General features: G+C 35.7%; 1 protein-coding gene across 1 annotated transcript; it reads left to right on the forward strand.

The window, feature by feature from the left end:
* The first annotated feature begins 5,261 nt into the window (after positions 1–5,261).
* LOC121991854 lies at positions 5,262–22,509 on the forward strand. Its single transcript, XM_042545913.1, has 13 exons — positions 5,262–7,003; positions 9,705–9,882; positions 10,983–11,095; positions 11,176–11,280; positions 13,194–13,263; positions 13,750–13,805; positions 16,847–16,897; positions 18,051–18,155; positions 18,267–18,311; positions 18,411–18,519; positions 19,919–20,124; positions 20,635–20,712; positions 21,916–22,509. The coding sequence occupies exons 1-13, from the start codon at positions 5,393–5,395 to the stop codon at positions 22,090–22,092; spliced, it is 2,904 nt and encodes a 967-aa protein (XP_042401847.1). The 5' UTR covers positions 5,262–5,392; the 3' UTR covers positions 22,093–22,509.
* Positions 22,510–22,592: the final 83 nt, after the last annotated feature.

The following is a 22,592-nucleotide window of genomic DNA, read 5'->3' on the forward strand; positions in this document are numbered from 1 at the left end:
TTAGAATAATATTGATTCCTCAAACAATACTATTTTAAATTAACCAACACCTCAAAACACCACGAATATTGTATGCCACGATAGTGTGGACGTATACAAATTCAGCATTTGTAAAAGGAGAGTTTTAACCCATTAATTTTATTATCTTGTCAACCTAACTTTTTGACAAATAAAATTAATAGTTGGTATCCTTTGGTCACACAAATAATAGCAGTGACTCCGATGGGGAGGATACTATTAGATGTGCCTAAGTGTATACCATTACTTGACACTAAGTCCATTAATAAGATTGTGCCCCTTTCGATGGGGAAGATCATATGCTCTTAATTAATTTCCTATAGTTATCCTAAATGGAAGTTTGTTTTAGTGATCCACAAACAAGCTCATCCGATATGGAGGAAGGCACTCAGAGCCAACGCGCAAGCTTGTTTGCATCACTTACAAACCAGTAATGGAGACCGTGGAATTTATTTAAAATTCCTCTCCCACTTAGTTATTTATAAATGAGGAATTTTAACTATGCTAGCCTACTGGACATGTATACTAACATGCACACACAACACAATATAAAAGCAATAAATGAAAAACTATTTTTCAACTATTATGACTTTTATCTATTGTTGTCATCCGTGTGTTGTCATCCCAAGCTGCTGCCATATTTGGCCACCGCCACCGGGTCTAGCTGTCGCATCCATCTTGCTCCTTGTTCTGCTGTGCCTCTGGTCCTCAAAAGGTTCCACGCTTTGCAAAATTCGATCTGCGACATAATTAGAATTTTACATTTTTCGATCCTATATTCCTCGAAGGAATGTACATGTAAACTAGATCGAACATAAAATAAAAATTTACATCCATCGATCCTATATTCCATAAAAGGAATGTACATGTAACTAGATCAAAAATAAAATCCTAATAAAAACTAAATACATCTCCTGCTGTATTTTATAATACAATCACGCACACACATATAAATGCCCTTGACATGTCTAAGGGTCCAATCACACATAAAAAACTATAAGTCATAATAATTGGATCCTGCATCCACAAAGTTAGCACATCCTACTATTAACCTGCCTAAATTATGTATGACATGTGCATAATTAAACTAATACCAAATACACAGAGGCAAAACCCTAGCTCTGATACCAATTGTTGGTTGCTACTCGGAAAACCTAATGGTTCCACTGTACAAAAATTTTGTACAAAGGTCTGAACCTTTTCCTAGCTACCATGTGTTCTTTTAAATTAAACTTGGATCGCCTGTGGAACTTAACACGTTTGATCCAAAGTTTAATATATTTGTTCTTTTAGGTTTTGACTTGAATCTCCTGCGGAACTTTACACGTTTGATCCAAATCACCTAAGTTACTAATTCCATTAAATATTAATTTCCAAAATTGGTTCCCAGTACTGACGTGGCGAGGCACATGACCTTCTTGGATATGGGAGCAACCACCACCGACTAGACAAAACCTTTTAAGGAAAGCTAATATTTAATTTTCTAAAATAACTTTAGGTTAACCGAAAGGAACAATCAAATCACAAGGAAAAGAAAAAAAAATAAAAGAACACAACATCGAAAAACATATTAAAAATACTAGAATCGCATGCGTCTTGTATTTGGTATTATTTCCAAAAATAACTAGTATGATGCGGAAAGGAAAAATACTAGTTATACCTTTTAGAAAAACCTCTTGATCTTCTACCGTATTTCTCTTCTAACCTCGGACGTTGTGTGAGCAACGATCTTCCGAGATGAGAAACCACCAATACACCTTCTTCTCCTCCTTGTTAGGTTCGGCCAAATCAAGAGCTTCACCAAGGATGAAGAGAAAACACCAACCAAAACTCCAAGGGATGCAAGCTTTCTCTCCTTCTTCTTCTTCTTCTTCTCCAAGTAGTATCCGGCCACCACAAAAGCTCCAAGCAATGGAAGAGTTTCGGCCACCACAAAGAGGAAGAGAGGAAGAGAGGTTGGCCGGCGGCCACAACACCAAGGAAAAGAGGGAGAGAATAATAGAAGTTGTGTCTCATGAAGGCACCCCAACCCCTTCTTTTATATTCCTTGGCTTTGGCAAATAAGGAAATTTAATTATAATAAAATTTCCTTAACTTTCCTTGACATGAATTAATCGAGAAAAATAAAATAAAATTTCCCAATTAACCTTGTAATGGTCGACCACCTCATGGAGATCAAACAAAACAATTTTCAATCAACAATTAAAAATTCCTTATTTGTCTTCGGAAATTTTTAAAAAATAAAATTTCCCTTTAAAATCCCTTCATGGTTAATAAAAAGAAATTTCTATAATTTTAATTTTTCAACATGTAAATAATTTACAAAGAGAAAAAATAAAATATCTTTCCTATCTACAAATAAGGAAAGAGATCTAATCTCTTTTCTTAATCTTTTGTAGAAGAGATATTTTAATTTTAATTCTCTCCAATAAATTATATCTTCCACATAAGAAAATTTTAAAATTAAAATTCTTTTTAATTTCATTAGGGCTGGCCCCCTCTAGCTTGGGTTCAAGCTAGGGCCGGCCACCCATAAACCATGCTTAGGCCGGCCCTAGCTTGATTTCCAAGCTAGCTTGGCCGGCCCCCTTTAGGTGGGTATAGGTGGGTATAATACTCTATAAATAAGAGGCTACGATAGAGACCGAGAGGAGGAATTGGTTTTGGTCTCCCGATAAAATTAAGCATCCCGTGTTCGCCCCGAACACACAACTTAATTTTATCAATAATAATTCATTCCACTAGAGAACTATTATTGAACTACCGCACCAATCCCAAATTATATTTTTGAGCTCCTTCTTATTATGAGTGTGTTAGTCTTGCTGTGTTTAAGATGTCGAATGTCCACTAATTAAGTGAGTTACTGACAACTCATTTAATTAATATCTTAATCCAAGAATAGTACCACTCAACCTTATCGTCATGTCGGACTAAGTCCACCTGCAGGGTTTAACATGACAATCTTTATGAGCTCATCTTGGCGACATTATCAACCTAAATTACTAGGACACAGTTTCCTTCTATAATCAACAACACACACTATAAGTGATATCATTTCCCAACTTATCGGGCTTATTGATTCATCGAACTAAATCTCACCCATTGATAAATTAAAGAAATAAATATCAAATATATGTGCTTGTTATTATATTAAGATTAAGAGCACACACTTCCATAATAACTGAGGTCTTTGTTCCTTTATAAAGTCAGTATAAAAGAAAACGACCTCTGATGGTCCTACTCAATACACTCTAAGTGTACTAGTGTAATTATATAGTTAAGATAAACTAATACCTAATTACACTACGACCTTCCAATGGCTTGTTCCTTTCCATTTTGGTTGTGAGCTACTGTTTATAATTTATAAGGTACTGATAACATCATCTTCTGTATGTGACACCACATACTATGTTATCTACAATATAAATTAATTGAACAACTACAACAAATGTAGATGATTTGACCAAATGTGATTCTTTATTCAAAATAAATGTTTACAAAAGCTTAGGCTTTCAGTATACACTCTAACAGGTTGAGGGGTCCATAATATGCTTACATGATAGAGCGATCAAGTTCCTCCTGTGACCTGATCGATAATCGCTCATAAGGACAAGCCGATCAGACTTATAGAGTATTGTTTGGAACTCATCCTTCACTTGACCTATCTGTCTAGCCAAACAATTCAATTGGATGAGACATCTAGTTTGTCCGAACAGACCACAATTCCGATCGATTGGACTACTCGAATCACACCATCTTCAAGTGGCAAAGAAGTCTTGACTCTAGAGAGTGCTGACTTATCTTTAGTTATTCATCAACATTTATCGAATCGGCATCTGACCGGCCCATCGGTCCAGTTGGACAAACTCTCGGCCATGATGATCAACTGTGCCAACTCCGAGAATTGACCTCCTTGACTTTGACTATCACGTCAATCATCCATCTTGACTTTATCCCAATTCGGAGGCTTCACAACATTCGTTGTATCATTGCCCATTTCAAACGGTTTAGTATCTTCGACCTTACACATATAAGTAAATAAGTGATGGAAAGTATTTTGTTCTAATGTAACGACTTTCAACATGGAAACATCTTTCAATTTTCTCAAGCCTTTTTAGGCAAATCAAGAGTGACGCTAAGTCACTTTTAATGAACTTAAAAAAAATCTCAATTAATCTCATTGACTATCCCTAGGGGGATCAACTTGGTCCTATGGAAGTTTCTCACCGGCCACTAGAGTAAATCGGGAAGTACACATGGTGGTCAGCCCAGAAGCCTAATATCCTTTGATTACGCGCCCCCAACTATTTGGAGAAAAAACTTGGGTGACAATCTGGATGTCTTACCGTGGCAACCATGACCCTGGGAACTTAGTTGAGATGATAAGTGGATAACAGATTTATCTAATGAACGAAAGTTAAATTTCAAGATTGGCGAGACGTAAATTCCTGTACCCGGTATACCTCACACTTCCATCCATTTTATTTCTCAGTCACCGTGATTTATATCCTGGACGGGCTGACGGGATATTGGGATTAAGGGTGTCAATTCGGGTGGGTCAGGTCGGATTGAATTTTTTTAACCCAACCTGAACCCTACCCAGACCCGAGTTCAACCCAAAATCTCTAAATCCAAACTCGAACTCGACCAACCCAAATCCGACTCAGATAACTCTAAATCCGAACTCGAACTCGACCATCATTATCATAGAAACACGATATTAATATATATAAAAATATCTTAATTTTATAAAATTTGATTTAACCGAAAAAACCCCACTAAACTCTATATTTAAGTCAACCCGAGTCAATTCTAATTTGACCTAATTCAACCTAAAAATTTTTAACCCTCTAATCTAAACTCAATCTGAATCTAAAAATACTCAATCCAAATCTCATTTTTTTAGATTAGTTTAGATTGAGTTATGGATTTATTTTTGAGATTCCTAATTAGGAGGATTTAATTTTGGCATTCCTAATTAGGGTGAGAGACGTCAAGATAGGATAGGCAAACACGAGGGGCAAACTCCGACGTGTCGTGGCGCACGTGCGGTAGGCGAGGTCGGCGGTGTTAACCATGACGAGGAGGCGGCCGGCGGTGGGAAGTTAGCGGGAATGGGTTGCTTGCAATGGGCATTTGGTTGAATGTGGTTTTTTTTTCCTATAAAAATTAAAATTTTTTTGTTTTCATATTTTCCAATTATTTTAGCTCCTTTTAGCCCGAATTATGGCCCAGCCCAAGACTTCTTCCCCACGGTCTCTTTCTCGGATCCCGAGTCTCCTTACATGGCGATGCTTGGTAACGTTTCTAGCAAACCCTAACATGCCCAACCAGTTCTGACTTCTGATCCAACGCTCCACGAGATCGAGTCGCCATGGATGAATCTTGGAGGTTCCGGCCGCCTCAGGGTCGCCTTTGTCCCGTCTGTTCGGTCCACCACTTCCCTTTCTGCCAAATGCCGATGCCACCGCCGCCCCATGGATTCGATCATTATCGTCCTGAATTTCGCCGATTCACTTCAGGTCCCTCCCCGCCGTTCCCTCACCAGCCTCCTTTCTGGGACCACAGACCTCCGCCGCGGCCTCCGATGCTACACACGCCAGAATCCTGGGGCATGAATCATGCTCTGGAGAGGGAGATATTCCGTCCTTTGATCAATCCGACGCAACGTTTTCCCCAAGATGAATTTTTGGGAGAAACCTCCTGTAAAAGGATGCGAGTCGAAGAGCCACGAACTCTCCATCCCCATCCCTATCCGTCATTCGATCGCAACGAGTTCGTTCCAGGGAGAATAACGACGGAGGATGAACGCAGGCTTAATCTGATTCGAGATCATGGGCAGAGGTATGAAGGGAGGATGCAATTTAAAGCCGAATTCCTACCCGTTCCATTCGCCCGTGATGGATCTCAGGGTCAACCAGGGGATGTCAGGGTAGATCATGGCTCTGATGTCTCGAAGTTTAACTCTGTTGGAAAAAGTGGTTCAAGTTTACCTCCAGAAATAACATTTGTCACCCCAAATCAAGCATCGCTGTCAAATGTATCTGAGGCGCATCAGAGTTTTGCAGGAACTCTAAGTTCCTATGGGGATGAGCAGTATCCATTCCGTGAAAGACTGGATTTTGAAAGAGTGGAGGCCTATGATACACATTTGGGTGAGAACAGGATTAGCCATTATGAAAACAGATATTTTGTAGGAGGTTCAGACGTTGAAAACTACCCAAATGCAAGACGTAGCCAGTCCAATGTTTTCTTTCAGCAGCATGGCAGCTATAGGGATGACTACTCTGTGCCTAATCCTAGGTACAATGTACCTCCTGTCACTGGTGAACTTCCTTTTTCTGTGAAGGGACAGCAAGCTACACACAATACATTAGACTGTGTACCACGAGATCAATTTGAGCAGAATGATTGCCTTGATGTTCGAGAGATTCATGCACCAAAAGATTACCATTATGGGCTGCCAAATGCTGAACATCCAGAACAAAGAAGTTATCTTCTTGGACGAGAGAAAAGTTCCTATCAAGCATTTGGAGACCCTACAGAAAGAAGAGTTAAGCTACCCATCCAACAGACAGAGGCACTTAGATTTCCCTCTGAAACTAAAATCCCAGATATTAGTGATACTCAGATACCACTAAAATCATTAAATTATCCATTGTCAGAAGACTCAAATTCAGAGAATTTTGTTCTGCAAGGAGGTCTCTCTAACTTTCCCACTATGATTAATGGTAATTGCATGACAAAAGATATCAGTCGAATGCACACAACTGGCGTGCATCTTTCTTTACCACCATCTCTTCCAGCTGCTCATGTTCCAGTGACATCTTCATCAACTAGTGTGCCACCGCCAGCATTGTTTCCTGTCTTAGCAAATGCTTCAGTAATGACATCCATTCCAACTAATAAAGAGTATCCTGATCCACATATTTTACGACATTCTAGTGGCTATATACAGCAACCTCCTTTGGTTGAGACTGCACAGGTTCTCTGCATGATTCATATGCATTTACACTTTTCTTTTCTTGAACCTACTTGTTTTTGTTTTGAATAGAGGTTCAATATGTTTTGAGTTGTTTATTTATTTATCTGCTAGTTGCTAACTGTGCCTTGGAGGATGGATGATGGATTGCAAACGTTGATACATATTAGGATTGAAGAATGGATGAGAAAGAATTACCCTTCAAGTTCTTTCCTTTATGAGCATATATATAGAGGATAAATAAATTTCTATACTCGAGTAATGCTATTTAGTTATCTGTCTGGAGCCAAACCAAACCAATCTTGAGATAACTAAATGAATTCGAATGATCTAAGGCAAATTTCATCGTAGAATATTTCTAGACCCCAATAAGCCTAATGCACTGTAGCTGTCAAGAAGCACAAGACGAAAAGCATAATAAGTACCCTGTCACACAATCATACTTTGAAAACTTGGATTTGAGTTTCTCCTGAAATACACCAATCATGCCATCAATTGGTATTCCCATGAGTCATAAAGTGTAGGGCACATGACTTATGATTGAATTTTTTTTTTTCCGATTCATCCCTGGAAGTATCCATCTTCCCTCTTCATTCATCAAAGGGCTATACATGTGGTATCTTAGAATCTTGTGGTGCCAATTTGTGACTAGGGGGCAAAATAGGAACCATGTGAATCATGTGATGTAAGAGCATGCAATGGAAGAGAAGAGAAGATCACGAGGAGAAGAGCTCTTGAAACTCATACGGTGTGTCATGTTGTGAGCAGTGGTGGCAAAAGCTTGTGGTGAGGATTGTTGAAATGTGTGTGTAAGAGAGGAAGCTAGGCTATGGTAGTGTTGTGAAAGAGAAGGGTAATGTTCATGAGTGGTTGGGGGATTGGGGTTAATTAAGATAATATAAATTGCTTATATGGATGAATTTGCCATTGGATATACTTGGGTGCGTAGTTAGGTAATAGATATTAATAACGTGTTATTGGGGGGTGAGAACAATTAGTTAGTCAGTAGGAGGAATTAAGTGAAAATTTGGATAAAGATAAGTTATTAATAATGATAAGTTAAAGTATTACTAATTTTTTTTCTTAAATTAATGCTTGATAGTAGGGGTGTGATTAGAAAGACAGCTCTTTCTTCTATTAGTAAATATAAGTTATAATTTTTATTCTAAAATAAAAATGATTTTAATTATGTCATAATTTTATATATAATGTGGTTGATTAGATTTTATTGTCATAGATTATTATTTTGTTGTTGTAAATATGTTGAAACATAAAGTTAATTAAATATAATAGATTTTGAATACTAATGTAGATAAAATAATATAGTTATTCTTAATTATTATGTTATGTATAACATATGTTGAATATATAGTATTGATATGCATATATTATTTTAAAAGTTTTTTCAAAATCAACTTTAAGAGTTAATTTTCCCTAAATATAATATCAATATATTATGTATTTATAATCTATTTCGTTTGGCATAATCAACAGATTGCAACTGAGAGACATCTTTGGAATCCACATTGCTCGTTAAAAAGATAAAAAAGGAAGAAAAAAAAAGAGGAAATATGAATATAATTATTACTACTAATCCTATAAAAATATATATGTCGAAAAAGTGTTCTTGGTACTTACTCAAGAGAAGAGGAAGAGTGACAAATCCACATGTAATCTTTAATTTATGTTGAGAGATTTGATTATGGAATATGGAGTTTAACTGATGAAAAAGGAGATTGGGGTTCTAACAACTTCTCTTGATATCTACTTTCGGAGGAAAAAAGGAGAAATTGCTGGGTCATAGAATAAATTTTTGGTATATACGATATACCCCTAAGAGAGAGAGAAAAAGATGTTAATGCTTAAAGTTTTCATTAATGAATGAGGATAAGCTGACTGTGAAAGAGTGTTGAATAATTTACCTTGTGATAGTGGAAGATACTAATTATTTTTTATTTTGTTCTTCTTTCATTCATTTGGGAAAGAACCTTGCTTTCTTCTTAAATTGATTTTAATGCCAATTCTTGATATTTCTCTTTCGTTGGCTTCAACCACATCACTGACTAGGAACATATTATCTAATCATGAAGAAAAGTTGGACCTAGATGGGCCTAGCTGAGGTTTTGTCTGAATCTAGAATATTTCCTCGTCTCATAACTTGAATCTGGAGGTGGAAAGGAAGATGCCGGTGGTTAGGTCACTAGAGCAAGAGGGATGGTTGGGCAATTGGCTCTGTAAGTTTATATTATGTATATATTTTATTCTAAATCAAAGTCAAGTAAGATTATTTGATAAATAGGTCTAAAACTTGAAATTGATTGGAGAACTGAATCCCACTCAAGGCCCCAACCCAGTTCCAGCAAAAAAGAAAGTGTTAATTTTTGTATACTAAATTTCACTAGTTTTCTGTCAACTACCTATTAAGTTCTTGAGATTTTTGTCTGGCCCTATTGTTTTGAGTTAATGTGAAAAGTCTGATTACCTTAACATATGTTAGTTTCTTTTATTTGGCCAATATTATTTGTTATTTAATTAGGTATAGGCAAGTTTATTGGCTTATTGCACATCTTGGTTCTGTATAAATCCTGTGGATTTCCCATCTTTCTACGTTTTGTATTGTTTTGGCTTATATTATATTAGACTTTTGCAAGATTTTCTAAGAGATTCCAGATGCTTGTCCTCATGGAATCATCAAACTATATAGGATTTACCTCTCATCCATCAAGCACCACTGAAACATTATCCTGACGGAGTGCCAAGAGTTTCTATCAATCATGCTGTCAATGCTAAGCCAACAGTTATCAATGCTTGTGACTTGTTTAAGCAACCTCTTCGTGCATCTCGACCTGATCATATCGTCATCATCCTACGTGGACTCCCAGGTTTAACTTTTTTTAACAGTGTTTTTGTTTCTCTGTGTTAAAATAAGAACTACAAATAGTTTTCTTATGATGGATGTTATAAAATTTTAAAATGCGCCTCTTGCATTTTACTTTTTTCCCAAGTTATGTTTCCTTCTCTTGAAAACTTGTTGATATTTTTTTGGCTTCAAATTTGATGATCTTGCGTCACTTGCTGACAGGTCTCTTTTCCTTTCACATAAACATTGAGGCTAGGTGGAAATAAATCACTTTCTTAACTTTATAAAAAAGGAGAGTGGGCCTTTGACAGTCTCTAAAAAGTTTCTTTTTCTTGCTTTGAAGTTTGGTTCGTGTTAACAACTTATCACGTTAAGGCGAAAAATCAAAATTGTGGTCTCTTTAATGAAACTTACCCACATCATGATTTCTCTTTCTTTGGCTTGTTTGAGACATTTGGATAAGTTTCTGCTAATAACTGTTGATGCTAGTGAATGATCAGTAGAACTAAATCATGTTCTTTAGGGATGTATAACAAGATATGACATGTTCAAGGACGAAATTAAGTGGTTTCAGGTTTTTGTTTGGCTGATAGGTTGTTTATTGATTAACTGCCTTGTCAAAAGTTTATCCATAGTAAAACCATAGAAATGTGTTCCCTATGAGGGAAGGGTACACTAATGGAAAAGACGTGATAGAAAGATTTTCCCAATGACACTGATAGAAAGAAAGATGGGGGAAAAACTAGAAGAGAATAGGAAAAATTAGTATTTTCTTGAGTGGTGTTTCCTTGAAGGGATAGAAAGAAGGGGAAAAAATTTCATTATATTTTATTTTTCCTCAATGAGAGATCTGATTTGTACAGAGAAATTAAGGGAAAGGACCAGAAGACTTTCGTATTATTTTCTGCCATACCCTACTTGCCCTCCAAATAAATGCCCATTTTCTCTCTCCTTGCTCATTTCCTTCTCTCCTTTCTCTCCTGGGACACAATTTATCTGTTAAATTTATTGTTACTTATAATAAGTTTATTAGCTGAATTCCACAAAATCTATCTATTTGCTCTTCTGATCTTTATCATGTTCATGCTGATTGATATGATATCTATTTGACTGATATTTTAGGTAGTGGAAAGAGCTATTTGGCTAAAGCATTGCGTGATATTGAGATCGAGAATGGTGGAAATGCTCCGAGAATTCATGCAATGGATGACTATTTCATGGTTGAAGTTGTGAAGGTGACTTTACCATTAACTAATTTTTTAGGTGACTATGTTGAGGGTAATATTGCTAATTTTTTTGTTTTCTTGTCTTTTAGAATATTGATGACAATGAAGGTTTCAAATCCACTGGTTCATCCAGAGCCAAAAAGCAGGCCACTAAGAAAGTCATTGAGTATTGTTATGAGTCAGAAATGGAAGAGGTGATGCTTAACAAACCACTTAGATTATTATTTTGTTTGTAGTACCAAAATATCACTCTTATCTTGTGGCTTGCTATGACTTTAGGTGGTCTCACAGAGTTTTAAAGTAAAAAAGGAAGGTATTAGTATTTTACTGACATGTGTATACCAATCCTTCTATTAGAAGTGAGTTACAAATATGGATCTGTCTAGTCACACATTACCTAGATAAAAGAATTCTGTGATACCTACTTAATTTCATGCATAGATTGTCAATGGGCTGTTTGAAGGGGAGCCTTGGTGCAACGGTAAAGTTGTTGTGTGACCTTGAGGTCATGGGTTTGAGTCGTGAAAATAACCTCTTGGAATGTTAGGTAAGACTGCGTATAATAGATCCAAAATGGTTCGATCCTTCTCTGGGACCCCATATTGGCCGGAGTTTCATGCATTGGGTTGCCTTTATTGTCAATGGGCCTGTCCCAACCTGTGTGAGCTATGCCGGATTGTGCCTTACACAGTACAATTAAGGTTGTTCCAACCTAAATTACCATCCAACGTGAGCTTGGGCCCGAGGTAATTTGTTTTGGGCCTGATTTTTTTAATATTCAAAATTTTATTTAAAAATATTAAAAATTAATAAAATAGAATAAATACTATTACAACAACAACCAAGCCTTTTCCCACTAGGTGGGGTCGGCTAAATAGAATAAATACTATTAAAATTAGAAATTGATATTTTTATCATGTATTGTTAAATTATTTAATGTTAAAAACTAACACCCACATATATAAATCTGGTAAGCTAGGCTTGGTCTGCCAGCTATGTAATTGTAGCTTATCCTGACCCATATGCAATTGGGTCGTGCTTGGCATGATCTGTATTGTGCCAGGTCACAGGCTGCTTGATCTAGTTGACTAATATTAATACTGTGCCGACATGAGTAAATGTTACTATGCCTCTTGTGTTGACAAAATTTTGACAGTCTCAATTGAGTTTCTTTCTATAACTAATCCTTTAATTCCATCTGGTGGTGCTTGACCCATATACGGTTGGGTAATGCCTGGCACAACCTGTACTGTGCTGGTCATGGGCTGTCTGACCTAGTTGACTAGTACTAAATATCATGTCGACATGAGTAAATGTCACTATGCCACTCGTGTTGACGCAATTTTGATGATCTTGAAACTTTCTCTATGTAGCCTTTTGGTCTACACAACTTCTCAGTAAATGTCAGTATGCCACTTTCGTTGACAAAATTTTGACAGTCTCAATTGAGTTTTCTTTGTATAACTAATCCTTTAATTCTATCTGGTGGTGCTTGACTCATATATGGTTGGGTTATGGCAGGCACAACCTGTACTGTGCTGGTCATGGGCTGTCTGACCTGCTGACTATTACTAAATATCATGTTGACATGAGTAAATGCCACTATCCCACCCGTGTTGACACAATTTTGATTGTCTTGAATCTTTCCTCTATGCAGCCTTTTGGTCTGCACAACTTCTTTGCCTGGCCCATCTTTATGCTCATATTTTTACTTTTTTTTTGTTCTTTTAAAATTGATTTCAATCTGGTTGTCTGTTGTCTAAATTAATTCTCAACTTTTGAGGCTGATGTTTGCTGTTTTTGGATTACAAATGGTGATAACCTTGAGCCATTCCTTATTGAGGTGTACAACAACATTTCATTGAATTAACTCTGAGTAATGAGATATTTTGAACTGATCTGCTCTTTCATTATAGTCATAGACATTATAATTCAAATTGGTAGTCTGCTTCTTTGTTGGTCATGCAGACACTTCCCTGAATTTTTGAGCATGCTTCTTGTTGTTATTCTATGTACATACACACACCTTTGTGTGTGTGTAACCCCAGTATAATGTATTTCTTATTAGTTTGATTATTGAGAGCTCAAGTGATTGTCCATTTGCTAGGCATATCGGTCAAGCATGTTGAAGGCATTTAAGAAAACACTCGAAGAAGGGATATTCACATTTATAATTGGTATGAATTCACTACTGAAGTGCTGCTTTTGTTTCTTTGAGTCCAGGTTCTATGTCTTTCAAGCTTTATTCTTTTTAACTTGGTTATAGGTATTGTTTTACCATAGTTATTAGCGTTTTTACTGCTTTCCTATCAACCCTCAAAGATTTTGCTCCTTGCATTTCTTTGCTTTCATTAACTGCAACCTGATATTGCTATGGATTGTTTGGCACAGTCGATTTGTTTGTGTGCTGTTTGTTATCCAAGTGTTGGGAGAAGTTATGTGCTTGAATGTTGAGAGAATTGAGCTAATCTATGAAAGAAGTGACTGAACTAGGTGCTCCAGTGTTTTGGTACTGTGGATACATTAAGGCATTTTCTTTGGTATTAGATGAACTGGTGGATGCTGTGCTAAGCATTCTACGCTGCCTTCAATTTTTGCTAATCACTAATGCAGTATTGTCTGGCAACTGACCCATTTATTGCTGGTATGTTTGCCTCATTTAGTGGATGACCGCAATCTGCGGGTAGCTGATTTTGCTCAGTTTTGGGCAATTGCAAAGGTATATTCTCTTTCTTTAGGCAAACTCTATGATGCTTATGTATGAGATTTTTATGCTGGCCAAGGGATTGTTGACAACTTGCATAGTAATTATAATGTTAATATAGTGTAATTTTCACTAGCTCCTTAGTGATTCCTTTATAACTAGATTTACACAACACTTATGTATATAACCCTTATTGAACACTTCGCAATCCTGCACATGCTATTCTTTTATATCCGTGCAATATTTATGGGTACGTTCTTCTTTTCTGTTTCCAATTTAGGAGATGTTGAAATTCTCAACTATGGTTCATTTGATAACTTGCGCATGTTTGCTTGTCAGTTATACCAAATTCATCAAACACTTTTAACAATTAAGTCTCTTGCATGGGGTTTTGCAGCAAAATCATCCTTTACTTGATCATATACAAGAAAATTACCATTTTATTTATTCCAATCATTTTATTTAATGCTTTAATTATTAGTACTGCTGTTAAATATTTAAGGTTGAGTTTCATTTAATATGAGTTAGTGCCAGAGTAATGCTAAATTTCAATAGGCTTTCATGAACTTGCCATCTAGGATTCCACTTCTGTCTGGCTTTTGTAAATCATTGCTCTAACTGTACATATTTAAAAGGACCTAGTCTATATTTCTTATTTATGTGGGGTTAATTATGGTGACAATTTATTATTCCTTATGCAAAATGTGTTGTCTTTTATATAGCTTTCCATCTGAGTCAATTTTGATATGTATTTGTAAACTTGGATTTTGATAGACTGAGAACTTGAATCAAAATTATAAATAAATCAGTTTTGATATCTGAAATTGACAAAGAATATGCTGGAAGTTGAACATAATTGTTAGGAATTAGTCACATTTACAGATTCTGAGGAAAAAATAGAAATTGCTCAGTTATTAGTCAATCCCCAACTGTAGTAAGAAGAGGGGATTACGAAGAAGGTTTAGTTCACTTGAGGCGTTGTGTATGTCATTTTTTTTTTCAAATAGTCACTTTTCCCCCCCTGTATTTGATTGTTGTCATAGTCACTTGTTTTCCTGTTTTATATGTCTGATTGATATTAAAATAATTTAGTCACGCATAGAACAATCATGATTCAGCTTGTGGGCTATCCTCAAGTCTGTTCCATTTTAATTTAGTTTTGTTACTTATATGATATTCGTGAACATTGCACCTACATATCTGTTCTGTTATATTGGATTTTTATAACTATTAAATGTTCTATAAATTATCTTAGCTTAAACATTTTATTCTTAAAATATGTAATTCTTTCAGTTTTATCCAAGCAGAGTTAAAATTGGCTAACTTGGACTTATGGTTATGTTCCTTATTCATTACTGTATTTTATATAATGTTTAGATTTAAAATATGGTTTGCAACTTAAGGCTGGGGCTAAGGATAATAAGTTACTAAGCATGGGTAGTATACATTTTTTAGGGAAAAATATTCATTTTTCAAAATTATTTTTCAAGTTACAATTAGGTTTGGTTGGGGGTGGGGCTATTTGATCCTATGTTAGATTCAATTGACTATGGATATTATTGAATTCAATCATCAACAAGGTCAAATTGGGGCTACATGTGGTCAAACTGGTGTTGGGTCAAATCAAGTTTATGGTAGGACACAAGTCAGTATAAATCCAAAGTATGATAAAACTAAGCTGGAGGTTGATTTTATTTCAAATTACTTTTGTTGTTTAATTTGGGAATTTATCGGATTTAATTCATTCAGAGGCTGAGCAAAATAATAGATAAACCTATGACTTTCTTGGTTGTTCTATTGAAATCGTGAGAGGTGTAGATCGCCTCCAACAAAGATTTGAGCATGTAACATGAGGTCTTCTGTCAAAGCCATGAGTGGAGGGTTGGACTAGGACACAAATCGGTATAAATCCAAAGTATGAGAAAACTAAGCTTGAGGTTGATTTGATTTCAAATTACTTTTGTTGTTTAATTTGGAGGTTTATCGGATTTAGTTCATTCAGAGGCTGAGCAAAATAATAGATAAACCTATGACTTTCTTGGTTGTTCTATTTAAATTGTGAGAGGTGTAGATTGCCTCCAACAAAGATGTGAGCATGTAACATGAGGTCTTCTGTCAATGCCGTGAGTGGAGGTTGGACTTGTGTGTATATGAGGAGAGGGAGAGGAAGTGCACACAGTGGCTAGTCCCTTACCCTCTCAGCTTCTCTCTTTCCTCAGGTGGATGAGCGATGGAGTAGGGCATTGACAAGGTGAGCAACTGATGACTTTGACCAGAGTGCAAGTTGGAATGGTCTTGGGGTTGAGGGAGAGGAAGGATGTCGCACAATAGCTCAATGCTCTCCTCCAGCAGTTAGATTTAGGTGTAGGGAGGCAACCAATAGGGAGTTGTGGATGAGTAGAGTCACAAAGGCTGGCCTCCATGATAAGTGTTGAGTAGTGGTGATTTGTTGATGAACTTAATAACACGAGATAGAGTCCACAAAACTGCTGACACCAAAACAATACAAATAGAGTGATAAAAAAAGATAATCACAATTCAAAATAACAACATAAATACACTAACACTAGTGACTTTGACTTTGTAGCACTTACTGAAACTACTATACTTGACAAATGGCCTATCTGCACAAATTTGAAGCAACAAGGAAATCAATCCAAAAATATTGTGTAGGAATGCACCAAATATAAAATATATGCTTAAGAACATCTGGTTGCAAAAACAATCAAACTTATCAACTGCTGCAAACGAATGTAACTGCAATAACAAGTAATTCAATCATGTCTAGGATATGAGTGTTCAAAGTGGTACCATGTCTCTGCTCAAATTTTGGTGGACGAAAGTGAATAGCTCACTAGTCACTACAACTTTGTGTCTAATGAAGAAATCTAGGCTATAACATTGAGGTCTATTTAATTGATGAAACACCTATGGTTTGAAGTTCTTGGTATGCCGAATATTGTTTCTGAACAGAATTTTGTTTTATAATTGCCAGTGGTAAGTTTCATATCCTTGGTGATTTCATGCTTCTCATTGTTGTCATTTTTCTTGAGCAGAGATCTGGGTATGAGGTATACTTGCTGGAAGCTCCATACAAGGATCCCATGGTGAGATAGTAACTAACGTTCTTTTTTATATAGGTCAAGCAAACTATATTTTTTCATTCTCTAATGTTTACTGAATATTCCAATTATTGTCATGTATGTAACAGCCTCAATACATACTTTTCTAACTTTGTTAGAGATCACCATGTTAACTTTGTGTTTGTCAATTTTCTGCCTGTTATCCATATTGAATTGATTTCTTCGCTATTGTCCATCAAGAAATGTTCTACTGCATTTCTAGCTATTTTCTGAAGACAATAAGTCATTTAAAGGATGAGTATATGCCTTGAGAAGTTTCAAGAAATTATGCTCTCATTCATATGACTGCCCCTTTGATAACCTCATCATTTTTATTCCTACATAACTTTGTTAATATTTTCATCTCCCTTTATTCCTCACCTTTTCATTTATCAACTTATCTAATGTAAAAAATGTTTTCTGTCATCTCGACACTTCATATTCTTCATTAATATTCAATAATCACAATGACATGTAGGAACTCGAAGTGGTCTGGATCTAAACTTAAGGATTTTGCAAATTACAATGTGAAGATTCATACCCCGCTCAGTTATCTTGTTTCCTTATATTTTAAACATCCAATTGCATGATCTTGTTCTCACTACTGTACAGAAGTCTGCTGACTTTATTTTCTAATTAGCAATTCAACAAATAAGATTTTGGAACATTTCTAGACTGTTTGATGTCAAACTAGTATAGAATTAATGATGTTGCATGGTGTGCAACATTGCCACATTGGAATAACGTATGATAAGAAATATTCTGTCAGATAATTATAGGCTTTTGATGCTTGTTAAAACTATTAGTTCCAACATGAGTGGAAACGAAGGGGACTTACGATTCATGTACACCATGTTCATAGTAACTTTTCCATATATGTGATAAATTAAGGTGATGCATTAAACCAGTTAAGCTTAACATCCTATGGATGGATGCCTGTATTATGAGGGGAGCATAGCAATAGTTAATCTTTATTTTTATCTAACATGCCAGTGTAGGTGAGTTATCTGTGTTTCATTTGATTTTCTCATTCTCAAATCAGAGAATTTTGTCTTTGATAGCTCATGTTGTGTGCATCTTTATAAGTTGTTTTTTTAATGTTTATATCCTTTTTTATTCATGTGTGTGCAAACAACAGGGTTGTGCGGCTAGGAATGTGCATAGTTTTACACTAGAGGATGTGCAGAAGATGGCAGAAAAATGGGAAGAATCTCCACCTTTATACTTGCAAATCGATATTCAGGTCTCACAATGTCATGGATCAAATGATTTTTTTTTCTATAATTAATTTAAAGGTTTTTTAGTAAATAAAATACCATTTGCAATTATTTCTTACTATATCTTGAATCTGCAGTCATTATTTCATGGGGATGATTTGAATGAACACTCCATTCAAGAGGTAAATTAGCATGGGAATCAGCTGTCGATCTGTGTGCATGATTTTTAACTTGCAATGCTAAGATCTTGTTCCTATCAATCTTAATAAATTACCTTTCAGGTTGACATGGACATCAATGACTCAGACTGTGACAACAGTAATGCTAAGTTGGAGGAGGAAAGCCTCAAGCTTATAGAACCAAAAACTGTGGATTTTGTGCAGAAACAAGGTATTGGACGAACCTTTTTCTTTGTTTTATACATATCATGTAAAAGCATTTTACGCTCCACTATAGTGGATACTTAAAGGGCAGCCCGATGCACGAAACCTCCGCCAATGCGGGGTCCTGGAGAAGAGTCGGATCACATTGGGTCTATTGTATGCAACCTTTCCCTGTATTACAAGAGACTGTTTCTACGACTCGAGCAGACCATAGGTCACACGGTAGCAATTTTATTATTTCATCAAGGCTCCCCTTCACTATAGTGGTTACTTAGAGCTGAATATTGCCCACAAAAGTTGAACTTACTTGATTGCCAGTTTTAAGATTATATTTGACTTCTTGTTTTCCAATTATATTGTACATTTTCCCCATATCTGGTGTATAATGCCAAACTGGATTTTCCACCTTTGACTTCAAAATAATTTACTGGATGTTTACTTTCTAGCAAGTTGGTTGAAGATGGAGTGTACAAAAATCTTAATTTGGATGATGTGACATCAGAGTCAAGATTTATGTCTGTGTTTAAGAAGTGCTGCTATATCTATTTTTTTATCCAAATATTATCATGGACCTTTCATTTCAAAGAAAAAGTTGGGCTAATAGGAAGCAGGTGTGGTAGCTGCCTAAAAAGCAAATGGAAATTGTGTAGGAAAGTAACGCAGAGTGCTTCGCCTTGTATTCTCTGTGCATGGATGAATGGTTAATGATCAAGAAAGGTGCCTTCACTTGCATCTTTAATACATATACATTGCATTTTTCAATGATAAATATGTCACCAGTCATCGTACAAGCAATAATATAGCCTGATTCAGGATTCAACTTTTACATTATTGATACCATGGCCACTGATTGGACTCATGGTTGAGTACAATGAGACATGGTGCAGGTTGATGCCTAATTACCTATCAGGTGGTAGTGGTAGTGATGGTTTAGTTTCTGGATAGTGAAAGAGGTTATAGTTGAAATCAACACGGGAAGAAAATAAACATTATAATTCAGAAAATACTTTTCAGACCCCTAAACTGTACTCAATAAAGTTGGACAATGAGTTTGGATGAAATGGATCTTATCCTCAAGAATGGTAAGTGAATGCTTTGTAGTTAAGAGTGAGGTCTGTGGAGAATTTCCTTTCATAATAAAAACTGACATGGGAGTATTAACCATATATAGTTTAGTTTAAACGATGGACAAACAAATGATGCATGTTAAAATCGGAAAATAGTTATGTTGGGATGTTTTTTTTGTTCATGAGAATGGTATTTGTGAATGCTTTTAAGTTTATGAATCCTATGATTTTTTCTTCGCATTTAATTCTCAGTTATCCATGGATTGCGATTGGATCCTTCCCGCTATTACTAATATAATGTGTGGTTGATATTTCTTTTTTTAATCCTTATTTATCTAGATTCATCAAAACTTGGAGAGAAGTGGGAATCTGATGAAGAGGAAGAGGAGCAGACAAGAATCAAAGAATTGGGATGTAGTAAATGGTCGAAGAACTTAGATGAGGAAGATGAAAAACCTGGAGGTGTCGGAAAAAATTTAAATGCACTTTCTGGCCTTATGCATGTGTATACTAATGGTGGAAAATCAGTTCACTGGGGTGATCAGGTAAGTGATCTTTATTTGATTTTGCTGCCCAAAAGGCAATGAAGTATCCAAATTATGTTAGTTGCTTAAAATAGCTTTGAGATTCTTCTATCATCAAATTGTATAGGTGTCATGCATAATTTAATTTTCCTTCATAACATATCTCCTCATTGTGTTTATCATCTAAGTTATACATGGTCAGCAATGCAATTGAACCATATTGCCCTAGTATTTGAAATCAAACCTAGATCATCAGTTATTTTTGCATACCTACTTGTTATTTTTGCATATGACATTTGCATTTGTGGATTTAGCTAGTGTTTTTGCTCTTGCAAGAAATGTCTCGGCTTTGCTGTCACTAGTATTCTCTTTCCACACCTATCACGACCCTGACTCTATTGAAGTATGAATAGATTTCAATTAAGTTAATGTATTCTCAACTATATATCGTGCTCATCAGGGTCAGAGCCTAGAATTTCATAAATTTACCTTGCCTATAGTTGTAAACTTGTTTTATTTCCTTTTTTACAGCTTAACAAAAGTGGTTTTTCAATTGGTGCTGTGAAGAAACACTCTTTGATCATTGGCCCAGGATCAGGATACAATTTGGTATGAATTTCTATTGGCTTGCTATCTTTGTACTAAAATTAAATGATTCTTTTATCTATATGATAAATGAAGAGAAAAAAATTGTTACTCCTTTTTTACTTTTTTTTGCATCCAGTACAAGGAATTCCTGACATGATTGCGTAGGTTATTCTATCCTATTGGATTTAGTTTTCTAAGATAAATGTTCTTGCTATATATTCGTAGAGCATATTATGTCGATTTATGAGAGTTTAATTAAGATTAATTTAAAGCTTGAATTGTGGATAAATAAAAATTGTAAAATAAGATTAATGACAGTACAAGAAAAGGATCTATGAAATATTTGAGATGAATGAATATGAAATCCTTGCAATTTTAGGTATCTTGGAATTGCTTTTCAACAAGAATGGAAGATTGACGAAGATATCATTAATTAGAAGGACAAAAAAGTGTGTGACCAACATGTAGATGAACTTTTGGAGTCATTGTAAAATGAGAGAAAATAGGTTAAGATGCTATTGACATGTTCAAAGACAATTAATTCTATAGTTAGCAGAGTTAGGTCTATTAGGGTGGATTATGTGCATGGGAAAAGAAAGGTAGATTCAAGGAAAACATTAGTTAATTTAATAAAAAATAATTTAATTCATTTCAATGTTACAAGTGATATAGCCTTTCATATAGTTAAATAAAAGTATAAGATTCATATAGGTAACCTCAAGTAGTTTGAGAAAAAACGGCTTGATGACAACAATGATGACTATTACATTGGTTATTCCATCCCATTTGGTTTAGTTCTCCAGATGTTTTTGCATGTCGCTCTGGAAGTAATAAATTGAGGACAAAGAAGGTATTATGATACCATCTGATTGTTTTTCCTTGGTAACTAGGGTTTATACTTGATTTGCTATATTCAGTCTTCTTGAATTTTGTTATCAAATGTCTCTTTCTTACTGTCTAGTTTTCCAAAATGAGAAATTTGGATAATACAGTCTCGAAGATTTTTCGACTACCACATTCTCTGGATATTTGATGCATTTAACTAGAAACATAATGAAAATGGTGTACCTTTGGAATCCTTGGTACATCAAATGAATGTTTTGATTTCTTCAGACCCATCATATTTTTGAGAAAGGCTGAATGCCGGCTATTTATGGAACAATTAGATTTATGGTTAAATGGTTTGCTTGGGTAAGCAATGAACAGCGTGTTTCTTTCTTGCAGGCATCAAATCCAGTAGTTGAAAACCAGGACTCTGCAGGGGCAACTAAGAACAGCAGTACGAGTGAATCAAAGAGGCAGTTCACTGAAAAACTTCGCGCTGAGCATGAGTCAATCAGAGCTGTTCTAAACAAAAGGCGGCAACGAATTGGAGGATTTTTTAACACTGAAGATGATTAGTTCAATCCAGTTTTTTTTTCCTTTGAATTTGTCAATCATAGAACACACTGCCGGTGTTCCAGATCCTCCATGATCATCGTTCTTCAAATGGCACCTGATCCAGAGTAAACATTGAGACAGCATCTGCGTTGATGTACCTGAAAAATGACCGTATTCAACGCCAGATTCAGGGCTACGCGATTTCAGTGATGACCTTGTGTATATAGCATGGACGGCAGCTGATTCTGATCGTCATTTTTCTTCTGTTTCATCTGAGAGAAATTTACATTGTATTTAAAGAGAAAAATTAACTTTCATGTATATAGGATTTCAGTATAACATCCATAGACTATGGATTAAAACATTGAATAACATCCATGGTTGTCTTCTGTGACTGTGAGCTCTATGAAACTTTCAGAGGTGACAGTCTTCAGGTGAGCTCCATTGAAGTTTCGATCTCTCGCAAATGATGTTGACTTAACTTTGTCCTCGTCGGGCATATTCCTCCCTCTAGATTGTCT

Source organism: Zingiber officinale, chromosome 6B (genome assembly GCF_018446385.1).
Source record: "Zingiber officinale cultivar Zhangliang chromosome 6B, Zo_v1.1, whole genome shotgun sequence".
In the NCBI taxonomy this organism is placed as follows: Eukaryota; Viridiplantae; Streptophyta; class Magnoliopsida; order Zingiberales; family Zingiberaceae; genus Zingiber; species Zingiber officinale.

Excerpts from the sequence above, each read along its gene's own strand:
- LOC121991854 (XM_042545913.1), top strand. The coding sequence starts at position 5,393 with ATGGATGAATCTTGGAGGTTCCGGCCGCCTCAGGGTCGCCTTTGTCCC. Across the intron at positions 9,883-10,982 it reads CATCCTACGTGGACTCCCAG|GTAGTGGAAAGAGCTATTTG; the intron begins GTTTAACTTTTT and ends CTGATATTTTAG. Across the intron at positions 20,713-21,915 it reads CAGGATCAGGATACAATTTG|GCATCAAATCCAGTAGTTGA; the intron begins GTATGAATTTCT and ends TCTTTCTTGCAG.